A 19,899-nucleotide genomic window follows, 5' to 3' on the forward strand; every position below is an offset into this window, starting at 1 on the left:
ACGTGCTTTTCTCCAGCTGCAATGAGCCGCGCAGGTACATGCACCGAATGAGCAGAGTTGGATTTAACAGTCGGGGTGTTGTCAGCAAGTACAACGAAGGGAGCAGGGCAAGGAAGTAAGTATAATGGAATTTACACAGGGTGAGCAGAGAGAACACGGCAGATAATAAATTTATTTAAAATAGTTATAAACACTACAAAATAATCAAAACAGAACAATGTGACAGAAAATGACGGAAATGAGAAGGACCACTGTATGCTCAGTGCTCAGCAGGGTGCTCAGGAATGACTCCTCTGAAACGGTGGCGGGGAAGCTGGGACCTAAACACGCAGTTCACTTCCCCAGGAGATTCCCAGCAGGGTGAGGGATGTGAGGAGCCGTCGCCTCAGCTGCTGCAGAAATAAGGTCGGCCTGGGTGGCTGGAGTCCAGTTAAGACAGGCCAAGAGTCGTGCAAAAGGAGGTGAAGCGGTGACACATGTAAGGCCTGGTGCAATAAGTAACCGCATGGTTTTAAGCAGGAGAATGCTGTAATCTTGGCGCTATTTTTAAAAAGATCATTGGCTAGTGGCTAGAGAACGGGACAATACAAAGCCCTAGGGATACAAGGTGGAACAAGACACTCTGTCCTTCGAAGTATGTGCAATTACAAGGGAAATGAGATGTGGGATGTGCTTTAAAATGCTCCGGGGGCAGGGGAGATTGGAGACAGAGCCGGGAAAGTGAATGAATCAAGATGAGCAAAATGTTTGCTGTTAGATCTGGGTGACAGAGACAGCAAAGGTAGGGGTGGTTCAAGACACAATTTTCTTGAACTTCTACAGTGGTCCAGTGGTTAAGAATCTGCCTGCCAATGCAAGGGACACGGGTTTGATTTCACATGCCCCGACGTGCCACAGGGCAACTAAGCCCATGTGCCACAACTACTAAAGCCCGTGCTCCGCAATAAAAGAAGCCAGAGCAATGAGAAGCGTGCTCATCACAACTAGTGAGTAGTCCCTGCTTTTCGCAACTAGAGAAAGCCCGAACACAGTAACAAAGACCCAGAGAAGACCCAGTGAAGCCAAAAATAATTAAGTTTTTAAAATACTATTTTCTCTATTTTTATGTCACCTGTAATTTTCCATAAATTGTCTTTTAAATTAATTTGTTTTTTAATTGAAGGATAACTGCTTTACAGAATTTCGTTTTCTGTCAAACCTCAACATCAATCAGCCATAGGTATTACATATATCCCCTCCCTTTTGAACTTCATTAGAAGAGCTGACAAGGAAGTGAAACAGTGAAGAGGTAACAGTGAGTGAACCTCCCTCCCCACCCCACGCCTCTAGGCTGATACAGAGCCCTGGTTTGAGTTTCCTGAGCCACACAGCAAACTCCCGTTGGCTATCTATTTTACATATGGTAATGTAAGTTTCCATATCTCTCCCTCTCCTCCCCTCTCCCCATGTCTATAAGTCTATTCTCTATGTTTGTTTCTCCATTGCTGCCCTGTAAATAAATTCTTCAGTACCATTTTTCTAGATTCCATATATAGGCGTTAGAATATGATATTTTTCTCTTTCTGACCTACTTCACTCTGTGTAATAGGTTCTAGGTTCATCCATCTCATTAGAATTGACTGAAATGTGTTCCTTTTTAAGGCTGAGTAATACTCCATTGTGCATATGTACAACTTCTTTATCCATTCATCTGTTGATATAAATTGGTTTTTTTTTTAAACACCACAAAAACAAATCAAAGCCCACTTGTGTGGGTACTAAGTATATATGAAAAATGAATATATAATTTCACTATGGTGTAACAGAGTAGCCAATCATAGGTAGTTTGGAAAGGTTTCCTAAAGGCAGTGACAAACACTGAGTTGAAAAGATGTGGGGGGTTGGGGGTGGGGTGGGGAATGGAGAAGCAGCTCAGGGAGGGTTTCCAAGCAGAGGACAGTAAGTGCAAAGGCGGAGTCAGGAAAGTCCAGGTGCTTAAGAATTTTAAGAGGTAAGAAACAGGACCAGCTGTGGGAAATGGATTAAAAAAGCAAGACTGAGAGCAAGACCAGTTAGGAGACCAGTTGCTAGGACGCAAGCCAGAAATTGTGAACTGTTCTAAGGTTAGTTCCATTTTGGAACTACTAAGTTTACAGTACCTATGGGAAAGCAAAGTTGGTGATTTAAGCTTAGACGGATGTGTCAATCAATGGATCTCTTTCTCTCAAGCTCCAGGCCTATTTACTTACCCTCAACTCTCATCTCAACTAGAAACTCTCCAAGGAAAACAACAGTGTCTTACTTATCTACCTGGATAAGTAGCTACATAACAGACAGTAAATGTCCGTTGAATGAAAATCTACAGGGACGTGAAGGAAACCCACCACATGGTTCCCGGTACTGAGAATGCAATATAACAAACACAAGTAGAAAAACATTCAAGTTGGGCAAAATATACCCCCAAATATAATACAGGCAATAATAAAGGGGTGTCCCACAACACCCTTAGCTTCTTTACTCAAAATACTTCTAAGGGAACGGGGGGCAGGGAAGGGATGGGCTGGGAGTTTGGGACTAGTAGATGCAAACTATTACACTCAGGCTGGACAGACAGTAAGGTCCTACTGTGTAGCACGGGAAACCATATTCAACATTCTAGGATAAATCATAATGGAAAAGAATATAAAAAAGAATGGATATATAACTGAGTCACTCTGCTGTAAGGCATAAACTGATACATTGTACATCAAATACACTTCAATTAAAAATCAATGTTTCTAGACTTCAGACACTTAAAAGAATATAAGCAAGACATTAAGTTCATGTAGCTCACCCTGAGGGAGAAGGGGAAGACTTGAAAGAGATGATGAAGGAAATCACACATTTACAGGCAGAAGAGACGATAATATTTCAGAAACACTTAGGAACCACATGAATCACTGGGCTGAGCTACCAGAGGCACAGTCCTGTCACCCTCAAAGAAGACTAATGTTAATATAAATAAATGAGGTCATCAATGATAAATTTGGGGCTAGATTATTCTTCTTTCAAAGATTATTGAAACACCCAGCAGGTTGTGACAACACTCTTCCTGGAAGGAAGCATAGAGCGGGGAAAGTCCGAGTAACAAAGGTGAGACAAGGAAGACCTCGTACCTGGGTCTTAAAGAATGGGTAGAATTTGGGGGCGGGTAAGTGGGAGAAAGATGAAGCACAGCAGATAATATTAAAGGTGAACCTATCATAGGTTAGACAGTTATGTCTTATTAGTATCTCGGTCAGATAATGGGGGATCAAGCCAGTATGAGGGCCAATGGGAAAGATATGGAAAGGAGTGGACAGCTCTGAATGCTACATAAAGGATAAAATCAAAAGGAAACAGACTGCATAAAGAGGTGTGTGAGCAAGACGAAAGTGTCTAGAATGACATCTGGGTTTCAAGCTTACAGGGCTGAATGGATGTTAGATTCTACTCTGTACAATCCAAAGGACCCTTCTAAGCTAGTCTACAAAGTGCTGCATGACCTGTCCACAGCCTACCCACCTCATCGCACCCACTCTCTTCCTCTCCATCTCCAAACCCCAAGCACCACGCCCTTCTTTTCAGTTCCTACCAGGGGACCTTCCCACGGAAGCTTTACGCTGACCGAACTGCCTCCCATTTTCCTCCCCTACCAAACCCCCTACTCATCCTTGCGGATCTCAGCTTAAACTCTGGGACCTCAGAAAAATCTCTCAGTGTTCCAGATTAGATTAGAGGGTTATACAATTCTATACAATTGTATGGAATTATTGTATACCACTATACAATTCTCACAGTGTTTCATAACATTTTGTTCATCGCCATTGCATCCATAACTGGAGGGCCCAGAATGTGGCCCTCAGTAAGAGCTCAGTAAATATTTGCTGAATACATTCATTCACTCAGTCGAAACAATCCCCAAAACAGACACTGCCGAAGGAAAAAGAAGCTAAAGATCCTACATCTAGTAAGTAAGAGGGCCTGGAATCGAACCCATTCATGAGCGTCTACCGATAGCCTAGCAACAGAGAAAATGAGGTCCTTCCTCTTCCCTGAGTTTCTTCTACTTACGGTTGATAAAGAAGTGCGTGAATCTCGTCCAGATACCCGGATCCGCCTTCTGACCCCAGCTCTCCTTCCCTCTACCCCCGACTGCATGCAGCTACAGGGCAATAAGACCCCGGCGCAAAACAAACTGAGCCAACCTACCAACAGGGCCGGCGGGCTACAGACTCACCTGGGCCCCGCCCACCGTCCCATGTAGCCGCAATAAGCACATGAGCCCCGGCAAATGTGGGGCCGAGCGGGCTGGGGGATGCACGGGAGCAACGGCGGACCCCGTTCGCGGCTGCAGCAACCCCGACACGCTCTCCAGCAGCATCAGGCGGAGACGGGGACCTGAGCCCACCGCCGAGAGACCCCCGGTCCCGCCGGGAACCCCAGCCGCGGAGCCCGCAGAGGGCCCGCTGAGAACGGCTGCCGCCATCTTCAACCGGGCTCTAGTGGTGGCGTGGCGCGATGACGCAAACACACCGCGACGGATGCTTCGAGGGGAGGGGTCGTGAGGAGGGGGCCCTGGTCCTGCGCATTGGACTCCGCGCGCCTGCTGTGAGTGAGCATGCGCGGCGTGGAAGTGCTGGGACTCAAGGCCGGACGGAAGGACCGGGTCGAGGACCGGCTGGGGGCGGGCCCGTGGGGCTTAAAGAACACGTGGTCAGGACTAAAGGCGCCAGAATCCAAAAGCTAACCTTTAATGTAACAGAGCTTCTGGACACTTTCCATGCAGACATCACTGCTACCTAAGGAACTAGTCTCCTTGTCTGAAATCATAGACATTGTTAACTACATTTACAACGAGAAAAATGATACAATACACTCGCCTTGAAAAACAAATTCAAACAACAAAGAGGGCATAAAGTTAAAAGAAAAAAAAAAGGAACTCCCACCTAAGTACTTACCCCAGTAATGGGCATACTTTCCTAATATTAGCCTACGCACAAACACATAAATACAGAGTTTATTTTAAAATAAATAGTTTAATTCCGTGCATTTAGGTCTTAAGCTGCTTAGAATTTACTTTAAGGTATGGCTCAGACGGTAAAGCGGCTGCCTACAATGCGGGAGACCACGGTTCTATCCCTGGGTGGGGAAGATCCTCTGGAGAAGGAAATAGCAACCCACTCCAGTACTCTTGCCTGGAAAATCCCATGGGAGGAGCCTGGTAGACTACAGTCTATGGGGTCACAAAGAGGCGGACATGACTGAGCGACTTCACTTTATGCAAAGTATATAACTTTTCCCCCCAAATGGATAGCCCATTGTCCCTACTCTATCTAGTGAATCTGCCATTAGTTCTCCATGGACTTGAAGTAACACCACGTTAGTCTGTGCGTGCGTGCTCAGTCACTTCCGTCCTTCCAGTCGTGTCCACTCTTTGTGACCCCAGGGACCACAGCCAGCCAGGCTCCTCTGTCCATGGGATTTTCCCAGCAAGAACACTGGAGTGTTCTCCTGCCATGGTCTCCTCCAGGGGATCTTCCCCACCCAAGGATCCAACCTGAGTCCCTGCACTGCAGGCGGATTCTTTACCCCTGAGCCACAGAGAAAGCCTCCAACATGGGTCTGTATCTGGACACTATTCTGTTTCACTGCTACATTTATTATGATTGCACCCATAACACTATTTTAATTATCATAAGTAATAAACACTCTGGTAGGACAAATGCCCTCTCTACTCCAGTTTTTCAGAATTTTCCTGACTATACTTGAAAGCTGATTCTTTTGATTATGTTTAAAATTCAGTTCCCTTCCAAAAAAGTCCCATTGCTATTTTGATATGGCATTAAACTTACAGACAATATGAGGAGAAATGATGTCTTTATAAAATGATGGTTTTCCCCACCACCATAATATGGTGTATCTCTTTCATTCTTTCTGGCCTTCTTTAATATCTTTCTAAAGGGAACATTTCATGCAAAGATGAGCTCAATAAAGGACAGAAATGGTATGGACTTAACAGAAGCAGAAGATATTAAGAAGAGGTGGCAAGAATGCACAGAAGAACTGTACAAAAAAGATCTTCACAACCCAGATAATCATGAAGGTGTGATCACTCACCTAGAGTCAGACATCCTGGAATGTGAAGTCAAGTGGGCCTTAGGAAGCATCATTACAAACAAAGCTAGTGGAGGTGATGGAATTCCAGTTGAGCTATTTCAAATCGTAAAAGATGATGCTGTGAAAATGCTGCACTCTAAATGCCAGCAAATTTGGAAAACTCAGCAGTGGCCACAGGACTGGAAAAGGTCAGTTTTCATTCCAATCCCAAAGAAAGGCAATGCCAGAGAATGCTCAAACTACCTCACAGTTGCGCTCATCTCACACACTAGTAAAGTAATGCTCAAAATTCTCCAAGCCAGGTTTCAACAATATGTGAAACGTGAACTTCCAGATGTTCAAGCTGGTTTTAGAAAAGGCGGAGGAACCAGAGATCAAATCTCCAACTTCCACTGGATCATTGAAAAAGCAAGAGAGTTCCAGAAAAACATCTATTTCTGCTTTATTGACTATGCCAAAGCCAAAGTTTATTGTGGATCACAATAAACTGTGGAAAATTCTGAAAGAGATGGGAATACCAGACCACCTGACCTGCCTCTTGAGAAATCTGTATGCAGGTCAGGAAGCAACAGTTAGAACTGGACATGGAACAACAGACTGGTTCCAAATAGGAAAGGAGTACATCAAGGCTGTATATTGTCACCCTGCTTATTTAACTTATATGCAGAGTACATCATGAGAAACGCTGGGCTGGATGAAGCACAAGCTGGAATTAAGATTGCCGGGAGAAATATCCATAACCTCAGATATGCAGATACCACCACCCTTATGGCAGAAAGTGAAGAAGAACTAAAGAGCCTCTTGATGAAAGTGAAAGAGGAGAGTGAAAAAGTTGGCTTAAAGCTCAACATTCAGAAAACAAAGATCATGGCATCTGGTCCCACCACTTCATGGCAAATAGATGGAGCAACCGTGTAAACAGTGGCAGGCTTTATTTTTTTGGGACTTCAAAATCACTGCAGATGGTGACTGCAGCCATGAAAAAGATGCTTACTCCTTGGGAGAAAAGTTATGACCAACGTAGATAGCGCATTAAAAAGCGGAGACATTACTTTGCCAACAAAGGTCCATCTAGTCAAGGCTATGGTTTTTCCAGTGGTCATGTATGGATGTGAGAGTTGGACTGTGAAGAAAGCTGAGCACCGAAGAATTGATGCTTTTGAACTGTGGTGTTGGAGAAGACTCTTGAGAGTCCCTTGGACTGCAAGGAGATCCAACCAGTCAGTCCTAAAGGAAATCAGTCCTGAATATTCATTGGAAGGACTGATGTTGGAGCTGAAACTGCAACACTTTGGCCACCTGATGTGAAGAGCTGACTCATTTAAAAAGACCCTGATGCTGGGAAAGATTGAAGGTGGGAGGAGAAGGGAACAACAGAGGATGAGATGGTTGTATACCATCACTGACTCAATGGACATGAGTTTGAGTAAACTCTGGGAGTTGGTGATGAACAGGGAGGCCTGGCGTGCTGCAGTCCATGGGATCACAAAGAGTCAGACACGGCTGAGCGACTGAACTGAACTGAAAGTTGTCTTTATGTTAGTGTTTTTTTTTTTTAATACAGTAGCTGTAATGCCATGCAAATCGCAGCCTTTCAGTTTGAAAATCACTTTAGATATGTAGCAATATAGATCTCATTACCTTCTGGTAATGACCCTTTGACACAAATGATTCATGAGTCCAAAAGAAATGTACCAGCTAAAGCTTGAAGGGGTGAAGGGTGAGCTTAGAAGGTGGTAGAAGAACTGGAGGTGGGAGGTGGAAGCTGGTAAGGCCTGCATTTGACCTTAAAGATGATCTCAAAACTTGTGCACATTACTTTTTGTTGCACAGAAAAGTGGAGAAGAATGAAGTCAGCTCATTTGGGGAAGATGGGGGAATATGGGAAAACAGATGGAAGAGAATACCTTAGCTTCTTAAGTCCAGAAATGTCCATCATTCATCATCCTCCCCCAGTCTGCTCAATTTTGCCCTAGAAATGACTCTTCAGCCTGGTCCCCCTTCTCCCTTCCATTCTATTGTTCATCTTCTCTCCTTGATTAGTTTCAGTCTATGACAGTTGTGCCCCACTCCCTTCACCCTCCACACTGCCCAGAATTATCTTCCTAAAGGAGAAGTCTCATCATGCCACTCCACTCCTTGCCTTAAAGAGCAGATCCACTACTGGATCCACGTGTCTTCCTCCAGGGGAGGCTCCTGGTTCATTTCTTTAGCTGCTGAGCTGCTCCTGCTCAGTCATGTCCGTCTTTTTTGTGACCTCATGGACTGTAGCCTGCCAGGCTCCTCTGTTCATGGGATTTTTCCAGGCAAGAATACTGGAGTGGATTGTCATTTCCTACTCCAGGGGATCTTCCCGACCCAGGGATCGAACCTGCATCTCCTGCATTGGTAAGTGGATTCTTTACCACTCCATCGCCTGGGAAGCCTCATTCCTTTACCTGCTATACAAAATCATTCACACCCTGTTCCAGTCATCCTCTTCAGCCTTCTCTCTCCTGCCCTCTACCCCCACAAACACCTCATAATAGGATGTGCCTTGCCTTTCTCTCTCTTTGGAATACCCTTTCCCAACTTCTGCCCACCCTTCAGAAAGATTATCCTCAAATGTCCCCTCCTCTGGACAGCCTGCACTGACTCCATCCCTCCCCCAGCCAAGCTCTGGGAGTCACTTTGTCTTCTGAGTCATACCTCTATTATAGCATTCCTGGAATCATAATACCTCTTCATGATTGTCTCCTCAACCATACGAGGAAGGCAGGGGCGATGTTAATTCATGTCTGACTTCCCATTGCCTAGTATAGTGATTAGCACAAAACAGACATGGATAGATGGATGGATGCATGAATGGATATTAACTTCGATGAATGGATGGAGAAGAATAGTAAGAGAATTTAGAAGTAACCCCGAGAAGATCAAAGAGAGACACCAGAGGGAGCTGATACACCACGATAAAGAAGTGGGAGGGAGGGCCAAAGACGGCTACAAGCTCTGGGGTGAGGGGCGCGCGATAGGCGAGCGTCACGCAACTGGAACCGCTCAGCCACCTGTGCATCCCCTTATCCTCCTTCCTAGACTGCGTTCGAGCTCACCCACCGCCCCCACCATCCCCGTAGCCTCCAACGCCACTGAGAAAGCAAACAAAGGGGAGGGAACCCCTGCAGGGTGCTGGATGCAGGGAGCCAATCAGAATGTTTTAATCTCCTGGAAGGCGGGCGCCTTCTTTTGAAGGGGCCCAATCAGTTCCTAAGCGGGTGCGGAGGGGCGGAGAGATGGGCGGGAGGAGCAGTGTGTAGAGACCGAGCGCGCCGGGGAGGGATCCCTTGGCAGGGGTGGGGATGGAGGGCGGAGGGGGCCGGGCGGAGCCAATCACCGCGCGTGTCTGTGAGGAGAGGGCGGGCAGCGCCGTGGCGCGCGCGATCCGGGCTGACGCATCTGGCCTCGGTTCCCCAGGATCCAAGTTGGGAGGGGGGGAGAAGAGGCGGGGGTAGTGGAGAGAGCGCGGGGGCGCGCGTGCGCAGTGGCGCGGGGAGGAGCAGGGACCTGGCAGAGGGCTAGAAGGCTGTGAGCTCTCCGCGAACCGGGCGGGCGGCGGGCGCGCGCACCATGGGGGAGAAACCCGGGACCAGGTAAGAGAGGTGGGGCCATTCGGCGGGACGTGGGCGGCGGCACCGGGCGGGTGCCGGGACGGTCCCCAGACAGGAACACCAGGGAGAGAATTCGGGGGCCGGACGCCTGGGTCCGTAGGGGACAGCCATCCGGGGCCGCACGCCTAGGTCCTCGAGGATAATGAGGGGAAGGCATGCCACAGCCCCTGCAGAAAGCGAGGGCTGAAGATCAAGAAACCTGCATCGGGGTTCTCGCAGAGATGTGGGGGGCCGGACGACTGGGTTCTCCGGTGCAGCCTGCGTTGCAGGGGCGGAGGAAGGAGCAGGTGGCCGGCCCGGAGGGGACGGGTGTGGGCAGGCTAGATGCCAGGGGCGGGATCCCCCCCAAGACTCGTGCCCAGCCACTTGAAAGCCTCCTATCCAATACCCCACAGGCAGTCGGGCTGCCCCCACCGGTCCCAAGGGCCGGGTGGCTCTGCTTCCAAACTTCTCCTTTCCCCCGGGTTGCTAGGAGCAACAGCTTCATTTTGGGGGAGCAAGGAGTGCTTGGCGACCCTCCCCAATTCTGGGCCTTATCCCTATTCCCGGGGGTGAGGGGAGGCTGTATCTGCCCAGGGCACGCCATCCACTCCCCGGATGTTTTCTGTGCAATCGAGGCTCCTTCCTTCCACTGACACCCCGAGTTCTCTTTTTTGGTCTCTAGCAAAATCCACTTCCTGTTGTGACCCAACACCTCCGGGGTGAATGCCTGAGTCTCTGGGGAGAAGGAACAAAAGAGGAAAAAGATTGGGGCTATTTGCTTCTCTCCAGAGAGGATCAGGAATGGGCGCCTGGTTCTGAGCTGTCACTTGTTCTGCAAAACATTTTACCAGCCCCACAGCTCCCCACCCATAGAGTGGGAAATCACAGGTTCCTGAGCACCCAGTCTACTGATACTGGAGAGGTGATCAGAGGGAGGACTGGTGTCCTGGATTAGGGGTTAAACACAGCAAAAGGGGAAGTCGCTGACTTGAGGGAGGCCCCAGATTTCCGTTATGTGGTTCAGGGAGGGGGACGGATGGACCACACAGGGACTGCTGACTTGGCACAATTCCTCCCACCTCCATCAAATTCTGGGCCACAGGAAATGGAGAGAATAGCAGGAAGTGTGAAGGGGCATCTGCTTCTGCTGCCCCCCTCTCCCCCCACCTGCCGGGCACCTCTCAGGTCACCCCGACACTCTGCCTTCTTGGCCAGCTTCAGTATACACATGCTTGCTCCTCCCTAGCCGGCAGGAGGTTGGCTGGGTTAGGATCCAAAGGGCAGGTGCCCTGCAGCTGCTTCAGGGCAATTACTCCAGAACCACACTCCAGTTGTCCAACGGACTGTGGCTGTCCCAACCCTCTGCCAAGGACTCCTAATAGGAAGAAACACTGGGACAAAAAGGAAAACCAGAAGCAAGGGGGAGGGAGAGCTGAAGGCTGCCACAGCAGTCAGCCCCCAGGTGGGGACAAGAGATAGGGTGCTTATCCTAGTTCCCACCACACCAGTGTCTGCCCTCCTTTACTGGATGGGGGTACCCGGGGGCCTCTGTACCCTATGCCTTATGGTCTTTGGATAGCTTGGCATTCTGGGAAGAAGGGGCATGTGACGTTGTTACAGTGGATGGTCCAGGTGGCAGGATTTCAGTTTCTACTACCTGGGGACCCTTCCCGGGTATCACTGCTGAGGCAGAGTGGATTGGTAGGAGTAAGGTGGGGCAGGAGAGAACAGGCCCACAAGTGTCCAGGGCACAGGGGTTGCCAGACATCTCCCTATCCTCCCAGCAGTGGGTGGAGTCCAGGCTTAGACCACTTCAGCAACCAGAAAGCGAACTCTCCTTCACTCCAACAAACATAATGCCAAGAACAGAGGCAGGATAGTACAATCATTTAGTGATGAAGAGCCAGAGTACCTCTGTCTGTACACGAATTCCACCATTTACACTCTCCGTGACCTAAGGCAAAATACTTGACCTCTCCTGGGCTTCAGTTTCCTCACCTGTAAAATAGGAATATTAGGACCTCCATCACTGGGTTGCTAAGAGTATTAAATGCAATTAACACACCTGAAACACTTGCAACGCTATAGGGCATGAACCATTCACCCAATAAATGTTAGGCAGCATCATGGTGTCTGGCTTATGGCTGGGAACTGTGCTGGGGACGCCTAAATCAATAAGGCCTCTGTTGCCCACAGTCTAGTGAAATAGATGATACACAGCTAACTGCACGTTATCACACTACATGTGTGCTAAGTCACTCAGTCGTGTCCAGTTCTTTGTGACCCCACGGACTGCAGCCCACCTGGTTCCTCTGTCCATGGGATTCTCCAGGCAAGAATACTGGAGTGGGTTGCCATGCCCTCCTCCAGGGTATCATCCCAACCCAGGGATCGAACCCTTGTCTCTTATGTCTCCTGCATTGGTAGGCAGGTTCTTGACCACTAGCACCACCTGGGAAGCCCTATGACACTACAGGTAAAGCATAAACAAGGTGTGACAGAAACCCCAAAAAAGGGAGTGACTAGAGTGGGCCTGGGTCTACTTTCTAAAGGAGGTGACATCTGAGCTGGGCCTTGAAAGACAAATAACCTTTTAAGCTGCTGAGATCAGAGACAGGGACAGTTGGAGGTTAATGGAGAGCAGGGTCACACTTAGGAACTGCCCATAATAGAAACCAATTTAGAGCCATTGCTCTTTCCAGTACTCCAGCTCTTGTGGGAGGTGGAGACCAGAGATGGAAAGAGGGAGAGGTCTTATACAACCTGCAACCTGCCCATTCAGGTCCCCCTGGAGGAGATCTTCTGGGAAGAGCCTGAGCGGTTCCTCTGGCAACCTGAGGCCATTGCCAGGGGAGGAGGGGAACTAGTGAGGGTGGAGCAAGGGGGTTGCCATGCTGGGTATATTAATGGCTTGTGGTTACCTGTCCTTCTGGGGAGAAGTGGGATGGGGTAGGGCTGGGTAAAACCCCAAAGCCTTCAGGTGGGAATCTCGGGTGAGCTCTGCCTTCTCGGGCCGGGGAGGGACGAGGTCCTGGCACGGGGGTCCCTGCTGAGTCTGAGGCAGGCAGTGGGGTTTCCCTTTCTGTTTTGTTAGGGTCTTCAAGAAGTCGAGTCCTAACTGCAAGGTGAGTCTCCCACAGCGCTTCTCCTCCTGACCCTCCCTGGGCCCTCACAAGGCCCGGCCTGCCCCTAGACGATCCCCAACCCCAAGCTCCCCACTTCCTGTGACAGCTAAGAGCCGACTTCCTTCCCTCCTGAAGCCCCTGGCCGCAAAGGCCTGAGCCAGCCACAGGGCTGGGTGGGGACAGGCTGGTGTCCTAAGTGAGACTCAGGGGGAGGGGCCAGAAGTCCAGGCCTGGAGCCCTCATAGGGGCCTAGCCAGGATGCCTCCCCCAGGCTATGGCCTGTTTATCCGAGGTCCTTGAGGGCATCTGGTGAGGTTCTCTAACCGCCTGCCTAGGGCCAGGTTCTCCTGGACACACAGACACACCCGCCCATCTGGAAACCGTATTAGGGAGCAGTTAAAAAGCCTCAAGTTCAGCTAGTCGGGGGAAAGCCCACCACTCTCCTTTTGCAACTCTACAAAAACCCAGAGAAACTCCTTCAGAGACCCCCAACCTGGGAGGCCCAGGGGCAGGGCAGCCACTTTTGAGGGCCCTGAAGCCCTGCCAGCCCCTACCCAGTCTTCCTGTGACCCCTCTGCATCCTCAGCTCACTGTGTACCTGGGCAAGCGGGACTTTGTGGACCACCTGGACAAAGTGGATCCTGTAGGTAAGTAAGACTGCCCAGAAGGGAACATCATGTCCCCCGAGACGGGAGGCAGTTCCTGGGCCCAGGAATGGAGGGGAGGCCCTGACAGAACTGCGCTCCTGTGTCCCCTTCCCCAGATGGCGTGGTGCTAGTGGACCCGGACTACTTAAAGGACCGCAAAGGTACCGGCCCCGAGGCCAGGGGCCTGAGGGAAGGGAGTCAGGGAGGCGGGGCTGGCACTGGGACCGGCCTCAAGGAGACAGGTGGGGAGCCGAGGCGAAAGCCAGGAGTGGGGTGAGATTCAGGCAGGTTCTGTGCTGCCGGGGAAGGAGCAGCTGCTGCTACAAACTGGGGGAACTTCGGGAGGGGGGCTCCTTACCACCCCGCCTTGCCCTCCCTTGCTAGTGTTTGTGACCCTCACCTGCGCCTTCCGCTATGGCCGCGAAGACCTGGACGTGCTGGGCTTGTCCTTCCGCAAAGACCTGTTCATCGCCAACTACCAGGCCTTCCCCCCAACGCCCAACCCACCTCGGCCCCCCACCCGCCTGCAGGAGCGGCTGCTGAGGAAGCTGGGCCAGCATGCCCACCCCTTTTTTTTCACAGTGAGGATGCCCCCACCCTCTGCAGAGCAAGGGGTCTGGGACTGTGTTGGGGGGCAGGGGTGAGGCACCTGTTACAAGAAGGTCTGGGAGTAACACTGTGGGACCCTAGACCCCCAGACCCCTTCAGAGTCACCCTGCACTCCTAGCCTCTCTGCCTCCTCCCTGGGGCCCCCTCCGTTTTCCTTTCTCATCCTCAAGAGTCCCTCTCCAGCCTCTTGAGATTGAGAGGAAGATTTGGGGACTTTCTGGAAGAACTGAACTCTTTTCCTTCGCCACAGATACCCCAGAACCTGCCCTGCTCCGTCACCCTGCAGCCGGGCCCAGAGGACACCGGGAAGGTAGGGGAGGAACAGTCCGGCAGGAGCCAGGGGCGCACCTGAGGTGGGCTGGGGTGCTGAGGAGACAGCAGGGTGGGACTCAGGGCAGGGAAACATGGCCCGGGGCGGTGGCCCTGTGGAATGGGCGCTGTCCCCTGTCCCCGGGTGATACCGCCTCCTGCTCTTGACCTGCTCATAAGGGTAGAAGGCTCACCTTGCACAGCCAGGACCGAGCCCCGAGGCAGAGGCCCTAGGCTAGAGGCTAGAGGTGAGACCCAGGCCCCAGGCTCCTCAGACCCAGAGTCCCTGCCCAAGGCGAGGGAAGCAGGAAGGAAGGGAGTAGCGTTGGCGGCAGGGACCTTGTGTAAGATGTGCCCTTTTCTACCCCCCTTGAGGCCTGCGGGGTAGACTTTGAGATTCGAGCCTTCTGCGCCAAATCACTAGAAGAGAAAAGCCACAAACGGTGAGGGACGCAGCCCCCCTCGGGCCTGACCCAGACCCCCATGGAAGGTGGGAGCCAGTGTCTGACCCCTCACCGCTCGCCCCCTGCCCCCAGGAACTCTGTGCGTCTGGTGATCAGAAAGGTGCAGTTTGCCCCAGAGAAACCCGGCCCCCAGCCTTCAGCTGAAACCACGCGCCACTTCCTCATGTCTGACCGGTCCCTGCACCTTGAGGCTTCACTGGACAAGGAGGTGGGGTGGGGACGCACGTGCTGCAATGCAGGCCCTGGGGGGAGGGCTGGAACCACAGGGCAGGATGGTGTTTTCAAAGGAGGCCACCTTAGCTGAGGGTGGGCTTGGGTACAGGCTGGGAGGAGGCCCAGCCCTGTGTGTGTATGGCGGGGGTGAGGAGGGGGTCATGCTAATAATAAGGATCAGTGAAAACACCCAATTAACCTGATCCCCTCCCCTCAAAAGCTGTACTACCATGGAGAGCCCCTCAATGTCAATGTCCACGTCACCAATAACTCCACCAAGACTGTCAAGAAGATCAAAGTCTCTGGTAGGAGGTGGGGGTTGGAAGGGGGCCTTACGGTGGGGGCGGGGTGGGGGGGGGTATAGTTTCTGCCAATGTGGCCTCAAGCATCAGCTCAGCCCCAGGACTGAGCCCAGTTTGGGAGACCCACGGGGCTCAAAGACTTCTGGCTGTCTGTCCCGGGCTGAGATGGAGGGGCAGTGCGGGTCCTCAGAGGGGCCGGGGCCCTTGCCTGGGTCTGGAGCTAAGTAGGGGGTTGTCTGTACCCCATGCCCAGCGGCTTGGCACCTGGCCCCTCCCCCCCACAGTGAGACAGTACGCCGACATCTGCCTCTTCAGCACCGCCCAGTACAAGTGCCCCGTGGCTCAGGTGGAACAAGAGTGAGTAGCAGAACAGCCCTGGGAAGGGTGCCCTGGGAAGGTGGGGGCGTGGGTAGTTCTTCCCAAACGGTCTCTACTTACAAGGGCATTCCCTCCAGTCTGAGGGTGGCTCTGAGCTGCCCGTTTTCTTGAGCAGGTTGGCCCAAAACCTACTCCCTGTGACCCGTGCCCGCAGAGAGGAGGGGCTGGTGATGGGGGAGAAGCCGCTGGGGGTGGGAGCTGCCCCCTTGCCCGGCCTGCCCCCTCAGAGTCTCCCTCTCTCGCGCCCACCCCGCAGTGACCAGGTGTCGCCCAGCTCCACCTTCTGTAAGGTGTACACCATAACCCCCCTGCTCAGCAACAACCGGGAGAAGCGCGGCCTCGCCCTGGACGGGAAGCTCAAGCACGAGGACACCAACCTGGCCTCCAGCACCATGTGAGGGGGAGGCGGGGCGGCTGCAGCGCAGGGGAACGGACACCTGTTCTGTCCCCGGGCCAGGGCTCTGTCACTGAACAGACCCCAGACACCTCTCCCGTTCTCAGAGGGAGGCAGACAAATCACATACAGGACAGAATGTGTAGTGCGTTTAGTGACAGGTGTTAAGGAGAAAAAGCAAGGCCGACCTGGGAGATATAAAGGGGGAGGGTGGTGGGAGGGATGGGGAGACCTGACCCAGAGGTGGATTCTGGGTGAAGGTGCCAAGGGAGTAGGTGATGTGGATGTGCAGGGCAGGAGCGCTCCAGGCAGAGGGTACCACAGGCACAAAGACCCTGAGGTGGCCCCCCGGGTGTCTGAGGCAGGCCCTCTAGGGCAACAGCTTCATAAAGTAGGGGCTGGATTTCCCCCCTACCCGCCCCTCTGTACACGACCACATACAGCAAGCCTGGAGGCCAGCCTGGGAGCCAGAAGTGCGGTCAGAGGGCTGATGGAGAGCAAGACGGTGCAGGGTGGCTGGGTTGCAAGGACTTGGGCTTTTACTGAGAGAGGGATGAGAAGGACCACAGCAGGGTACTTTACGTGACATGAGCATGCTGGTATCTGTAGTCCTGCCTCCTCACGGGGGCCCCAGGGTGGGCAGTGGGCTCTGGTCCAACCCCTTCCCCCGATTGCAGCGTAAAGGAGGGTGCCAACAAGGAGGTGCTGGGGATCCTGGTGTCCTACAGGGTCAAGGTGAAGCTGGTGGTGTCTCGAGGCGGGTGAGTGCTGGGCTGGGGGGGTCCTGGGGCGGGGGGAGGCGGCGCAAAGGTTTCCTCTGGCTCTGCGCTATCATCTCTTCTTGCCACCTCTCCCCCAACCCCAGGGACGTCTCAGTGGAGCTGCCTTTTGTTCTCATGCACCCCAAGCCCCATGATCACATCACCCTTCCCAGGCCCCAGTCAGGTGAGCCTGCCACCCACCCAAGCCCCCAAAGGGAGGGTCTGAAGCAAGGCCAGCGGAGAGGAAAGCTGGTCCTTTTAGCACCCACCTACCCCCTGACTCTCCTCCCCTCAGCTGCTCCTGAAACAGATGCCCCTGTGGACACCAACCTCATTGAATTCGATACCAAGTAAGAGACTCATGCCCCACCCCTTTGAGCTTTGACTCTCTGGACAGATTCCTGTAACATTCAGATCTACCCCGTTTTTTTCCCTTTGGGAGGCGGGATGGTTGAAGCATCCAACTGAGAGGCTCATGAGCTGCCAACTACCACCCCTTCTCTGTCCCTTCTGCAAACATCTCCAGTCCCAAGGCTGCTCCGGTGCCTCTATCTCTGGGAGGGGAGGGGACTGGGAGGTGGAGGAGGAGGAGGCCTGGGGCCCCCACCTCACCCCCTCCTCTCTACCACCAAGCTATGCCACAGACGACGACATTGTGTTTGAGGACTTTGCCCGGCTGCGGCTCAAGGGGCTGAAGGACGAGGACTACGACGACCAGTTCTGCTAGGAAGGGGGGCTGGAAGAAGGAAGTGGATGGTGGGGGGACAGGTGGGGGCAGGACCAAGACCCCCACTGTCACTGAGAGGGATCCCAGCCCCTCTTCCCTTCCCCTCCACCCAGCAGCTTCCTTGACCAAACCCTCCCTCTCCCACCCTCCCCCAACCCCCACCAGATACGCACTGGACCCAGCTCTTGTGGAACATGGGCATTAATTTTTTGACTTCGGCTGTGCTTCCCCAATCCCCCAGTGGGTGGCAAGCTGTGTTCACACCTCAGTTTTTTGGAGGGGGAGCCAAAGAGGAGTGATAGTAGGAAAAGGGGGGGGAAAGCACTCCCACATTCAACCTCACACCAACACCCCCTCCTGTCACTATCTCTGCCTCCCATTCCTTCAGGATGAGACCCTTTGGGGGGCAAGACCACTTCGTTGTTTCTGAGTGTAAAGAAGAAAATAAACCTTTTAATAGGCCTGAGTGTGTATTTTCTGTGCGGTGTTTAAGGGGCGCACAGTGTGCTCATCCATGATGGTCAGCTGTGGGTGAGGACTGAGTCCCTTCTCTGCACCCACATGGCACCTGGCCCAGAGGCTGTCAATAAACATTTACAGAATGGCTGATCTGTACCTGTGCCCCAAGGTGAACACAGAAGCTTCATTTGGTCAGTCCCGACTCAAAGGTAGTTTGATAAAGCCACAGAGCAAACTCTCTCATTTATAGAGGGAATCACAACTCACTTTCCCGCAGACTAGATGCTCGTGGGAGCTGGGCAGGGCAGGCCCGTCCCTGCTGGGGCTGACGTACACAACCACAGGGTGACCTGTTGTGACTGAGCTGTTTCCACTGCTCTGTGTGGCTGCTTCCACGGTCCGTTCCTGGGGCTCAATGGGGCCACAGCTGCAGGCGAAAGCCACACGACTGACATCTCTGTGCAGCCTGGTACTTACACTGTCACACAGAAGCCGAGGCTTCAGGCAGCCAAAGACAGTTGTGCTGCTGTGGACAAGTCCAAGAAGCTACAGCCCACTGCTGCTCCTCTGATGCTCATCGGAGACTCCCAGAGGCTCAGCCCAAGCCCCTGGCTGGGCTGGAGGGAGGAGTGATACTCCCGACATCCCTCACCCCCACCACCCACTCCCACTCCTGCAGTCCAACCTTCCTTTTTCTCTTAAGGCTCATTCATTTGTGCCATGAACCACCTTGATTTAAACCCCCATCATGTGCTAAGCGTAGTACAGGGATGGCAGTGGTCAAAACAAACTCGAAATCATTACAGTATCTGCTCCGAAGGAGAAACGCAGCAGCTAGGGAGCTCTGACTGAGGCGAGGGCTGGAGACTGATTTCCCTGGAGGTGGTGGTGACCTTGGAACAGAGCCCTGGAAGATGAGGAGGAGGCCAGTATCCCAGGCAACAGGAACACCATGTGTGAGGGCAGCGGGAACAGAGCACATTTCAGAGGCTGAAAGAGGCCAGAGGGACTGGGACAGAGACATTCGGGGGCAAAGCAGTTCCAGATGAGGCCAGTGAGGCAATGGGGCCCCTCCTACCAGCCTTTAGTGGCTCAGTGGTAAAGAATCCACCTGCCAATGCAGGAGATGCGGGTTCAATCCCTGGGTTGGGACGATCCCCCTGGAGGAGGAAATGGCAAGCCATTCCAGTACTCTTGCCTGGAAAATTCCGTGGATAGAGGAGCCTGGCGGGCTGCAGCTCATGGGGTCACAGTCACAGAGTCAGACAACGACAAAGCATACACGCACGCACACGGCTCATGAAACCTAATTAAACCATGATTTACCCACAGGCTTTAAGTGCCCCCAGAATGCCAGTGACCTTGCTTACCTCTCCATAGTAGCAGTCTATTTGCACACCCTGGTCGTCTTCACGCAGAGGAACTGCCATCATCCCTCTGACCCCTGGGAACCTGCTCCTTGACCCCGGAGCTCTTGGCCTGTGGACCTCACAACTTTTCAGGTGACTCTGAATCCTCTGGGGTGCACGATAAAGACACGGAGTCCTAAGCTTCCACCTTCCCCGATTCTGATTCAGTTGGTCCCAAGAAGAATCCATGAATCAGGATTGTGAATTAGAACACAGTTTGAGAAACAACGCCTTTTTTCTTTTAGCTTAAAAACATTTTTAATGCTTTTATGAAAGTGAAACATGCACATAGTTTAAAAAAAAAAAAATCCGCAGGAAAGCAAAGTCTCCCTCCTGCCCTCGACCCCCAGCCTCCCATT

The 19,899-nt window shown here is 52.3% G+C and overlaps 2 protein-coding genes across 5 annotated transcripts in view; one reads left to right on the plus strand and one right to left on the minus strand.

Annotated features, from left to right (window-relative positions):
* Nucleotides 1-19,899, minus strand: part of PELP1 (proline, glutamate and leucine rich protein 1) — a 47,340-nt gene that overhangs the window by 17,307 nt on the left and 10,134 nt on the right. Inside the window, exon 1 of one of the 3 annotated variants that reach the window (XM_043476537.1) lies at nt 4,238-4,531. The exons of 1 other annotated variant lie outside the window; for it this stretch is intronic. In XM_043476537.1, coding sequence (XP_043332472.1) covers nt 4,238-4,486 — 249 coding nt within the window. In that variant the 5' untranslated portion in view covers nt 4,487-4,531. Of the gene's footprint in view, nt 1-4,237; nt 4,532-19,899 lie in introns of those variants that run through there. One more of the 3 variants, XM_043476526.1, reaches the window with a different exon arrangement.
* ARRB2 (arrestin beta 2) lies at nt 9,430-18,134 on the plus strand. Of its 2 annotated transcripts, none has more exons than XM_043476586.1 (15): nt 9,430-9,743; nt 12,838-12,868; nt 13,455-13,515; nt 13,632-13,676; nt 13,900-14,096; nt 14,375-14,434; nt 14,809-14,876; nt 14,970-15,105; nt 15,331-15,415; nt 15,697-15,769; nt 16,047-16,184; nt 16,862-16,945; nt 17,050-17,129; nt 17,208-17,295; nt 17,579-18,134. In XM_043476586.1, exons 1-15 carry the CDS (start codon nt 9,721-9,723, stop codon nt 17,670-17,672), a joined length of 1,263 nt encoding a protein of 420 aa, XP_043332521.1. In that variant the 5' UTR covers nt 9,430-9,720; the 3' UTR covers nt 17,673-18,134. The 2 variants fall into 2 exon arrangements, with proteins under 2 accessions (XP_043332521.1, XP_043332530.1); XM_043476595.1 differs by having other exon boundaries at nt 17,241-17,295.

This window comes from Cervus canadensis, chromosome 1 (genome assembly GCF_019320065.1).
Source record: "Cervus canadensis isolate Bull #8, Minnesota chromosome 1, ASM1932006v1, whole genome shotgun sequence".
Taxonomy (NCBI): domain Eukaryota; kingdom Metazoa; phylum Chordata; class Mammalia; order Artiodactyla; family Cervidae; genus Cervus; species Cervus canadensis.

Coding starts and splice junctions, on each gene's coding strand:
- ARRB2 (XM_043476586.1), top strand. CDS start 9,721: ATGGGGGAGAAACCCGGGACCAG. Junction 14,097..14,374: donor CCCACCCCTTTTTTTTCACA/GTGAGGATGCCC, acceptor CCTTCGCCACAG/ATACCCCAGAACCTGCCCTG. Junction 14,435..14,808: donor GCCCAGAGGACACCGGGAAG/GTAGGGGAGGAA, acceptor ACCCCCCTTGAG/GCCTGCGGGGTAGACTTTGA.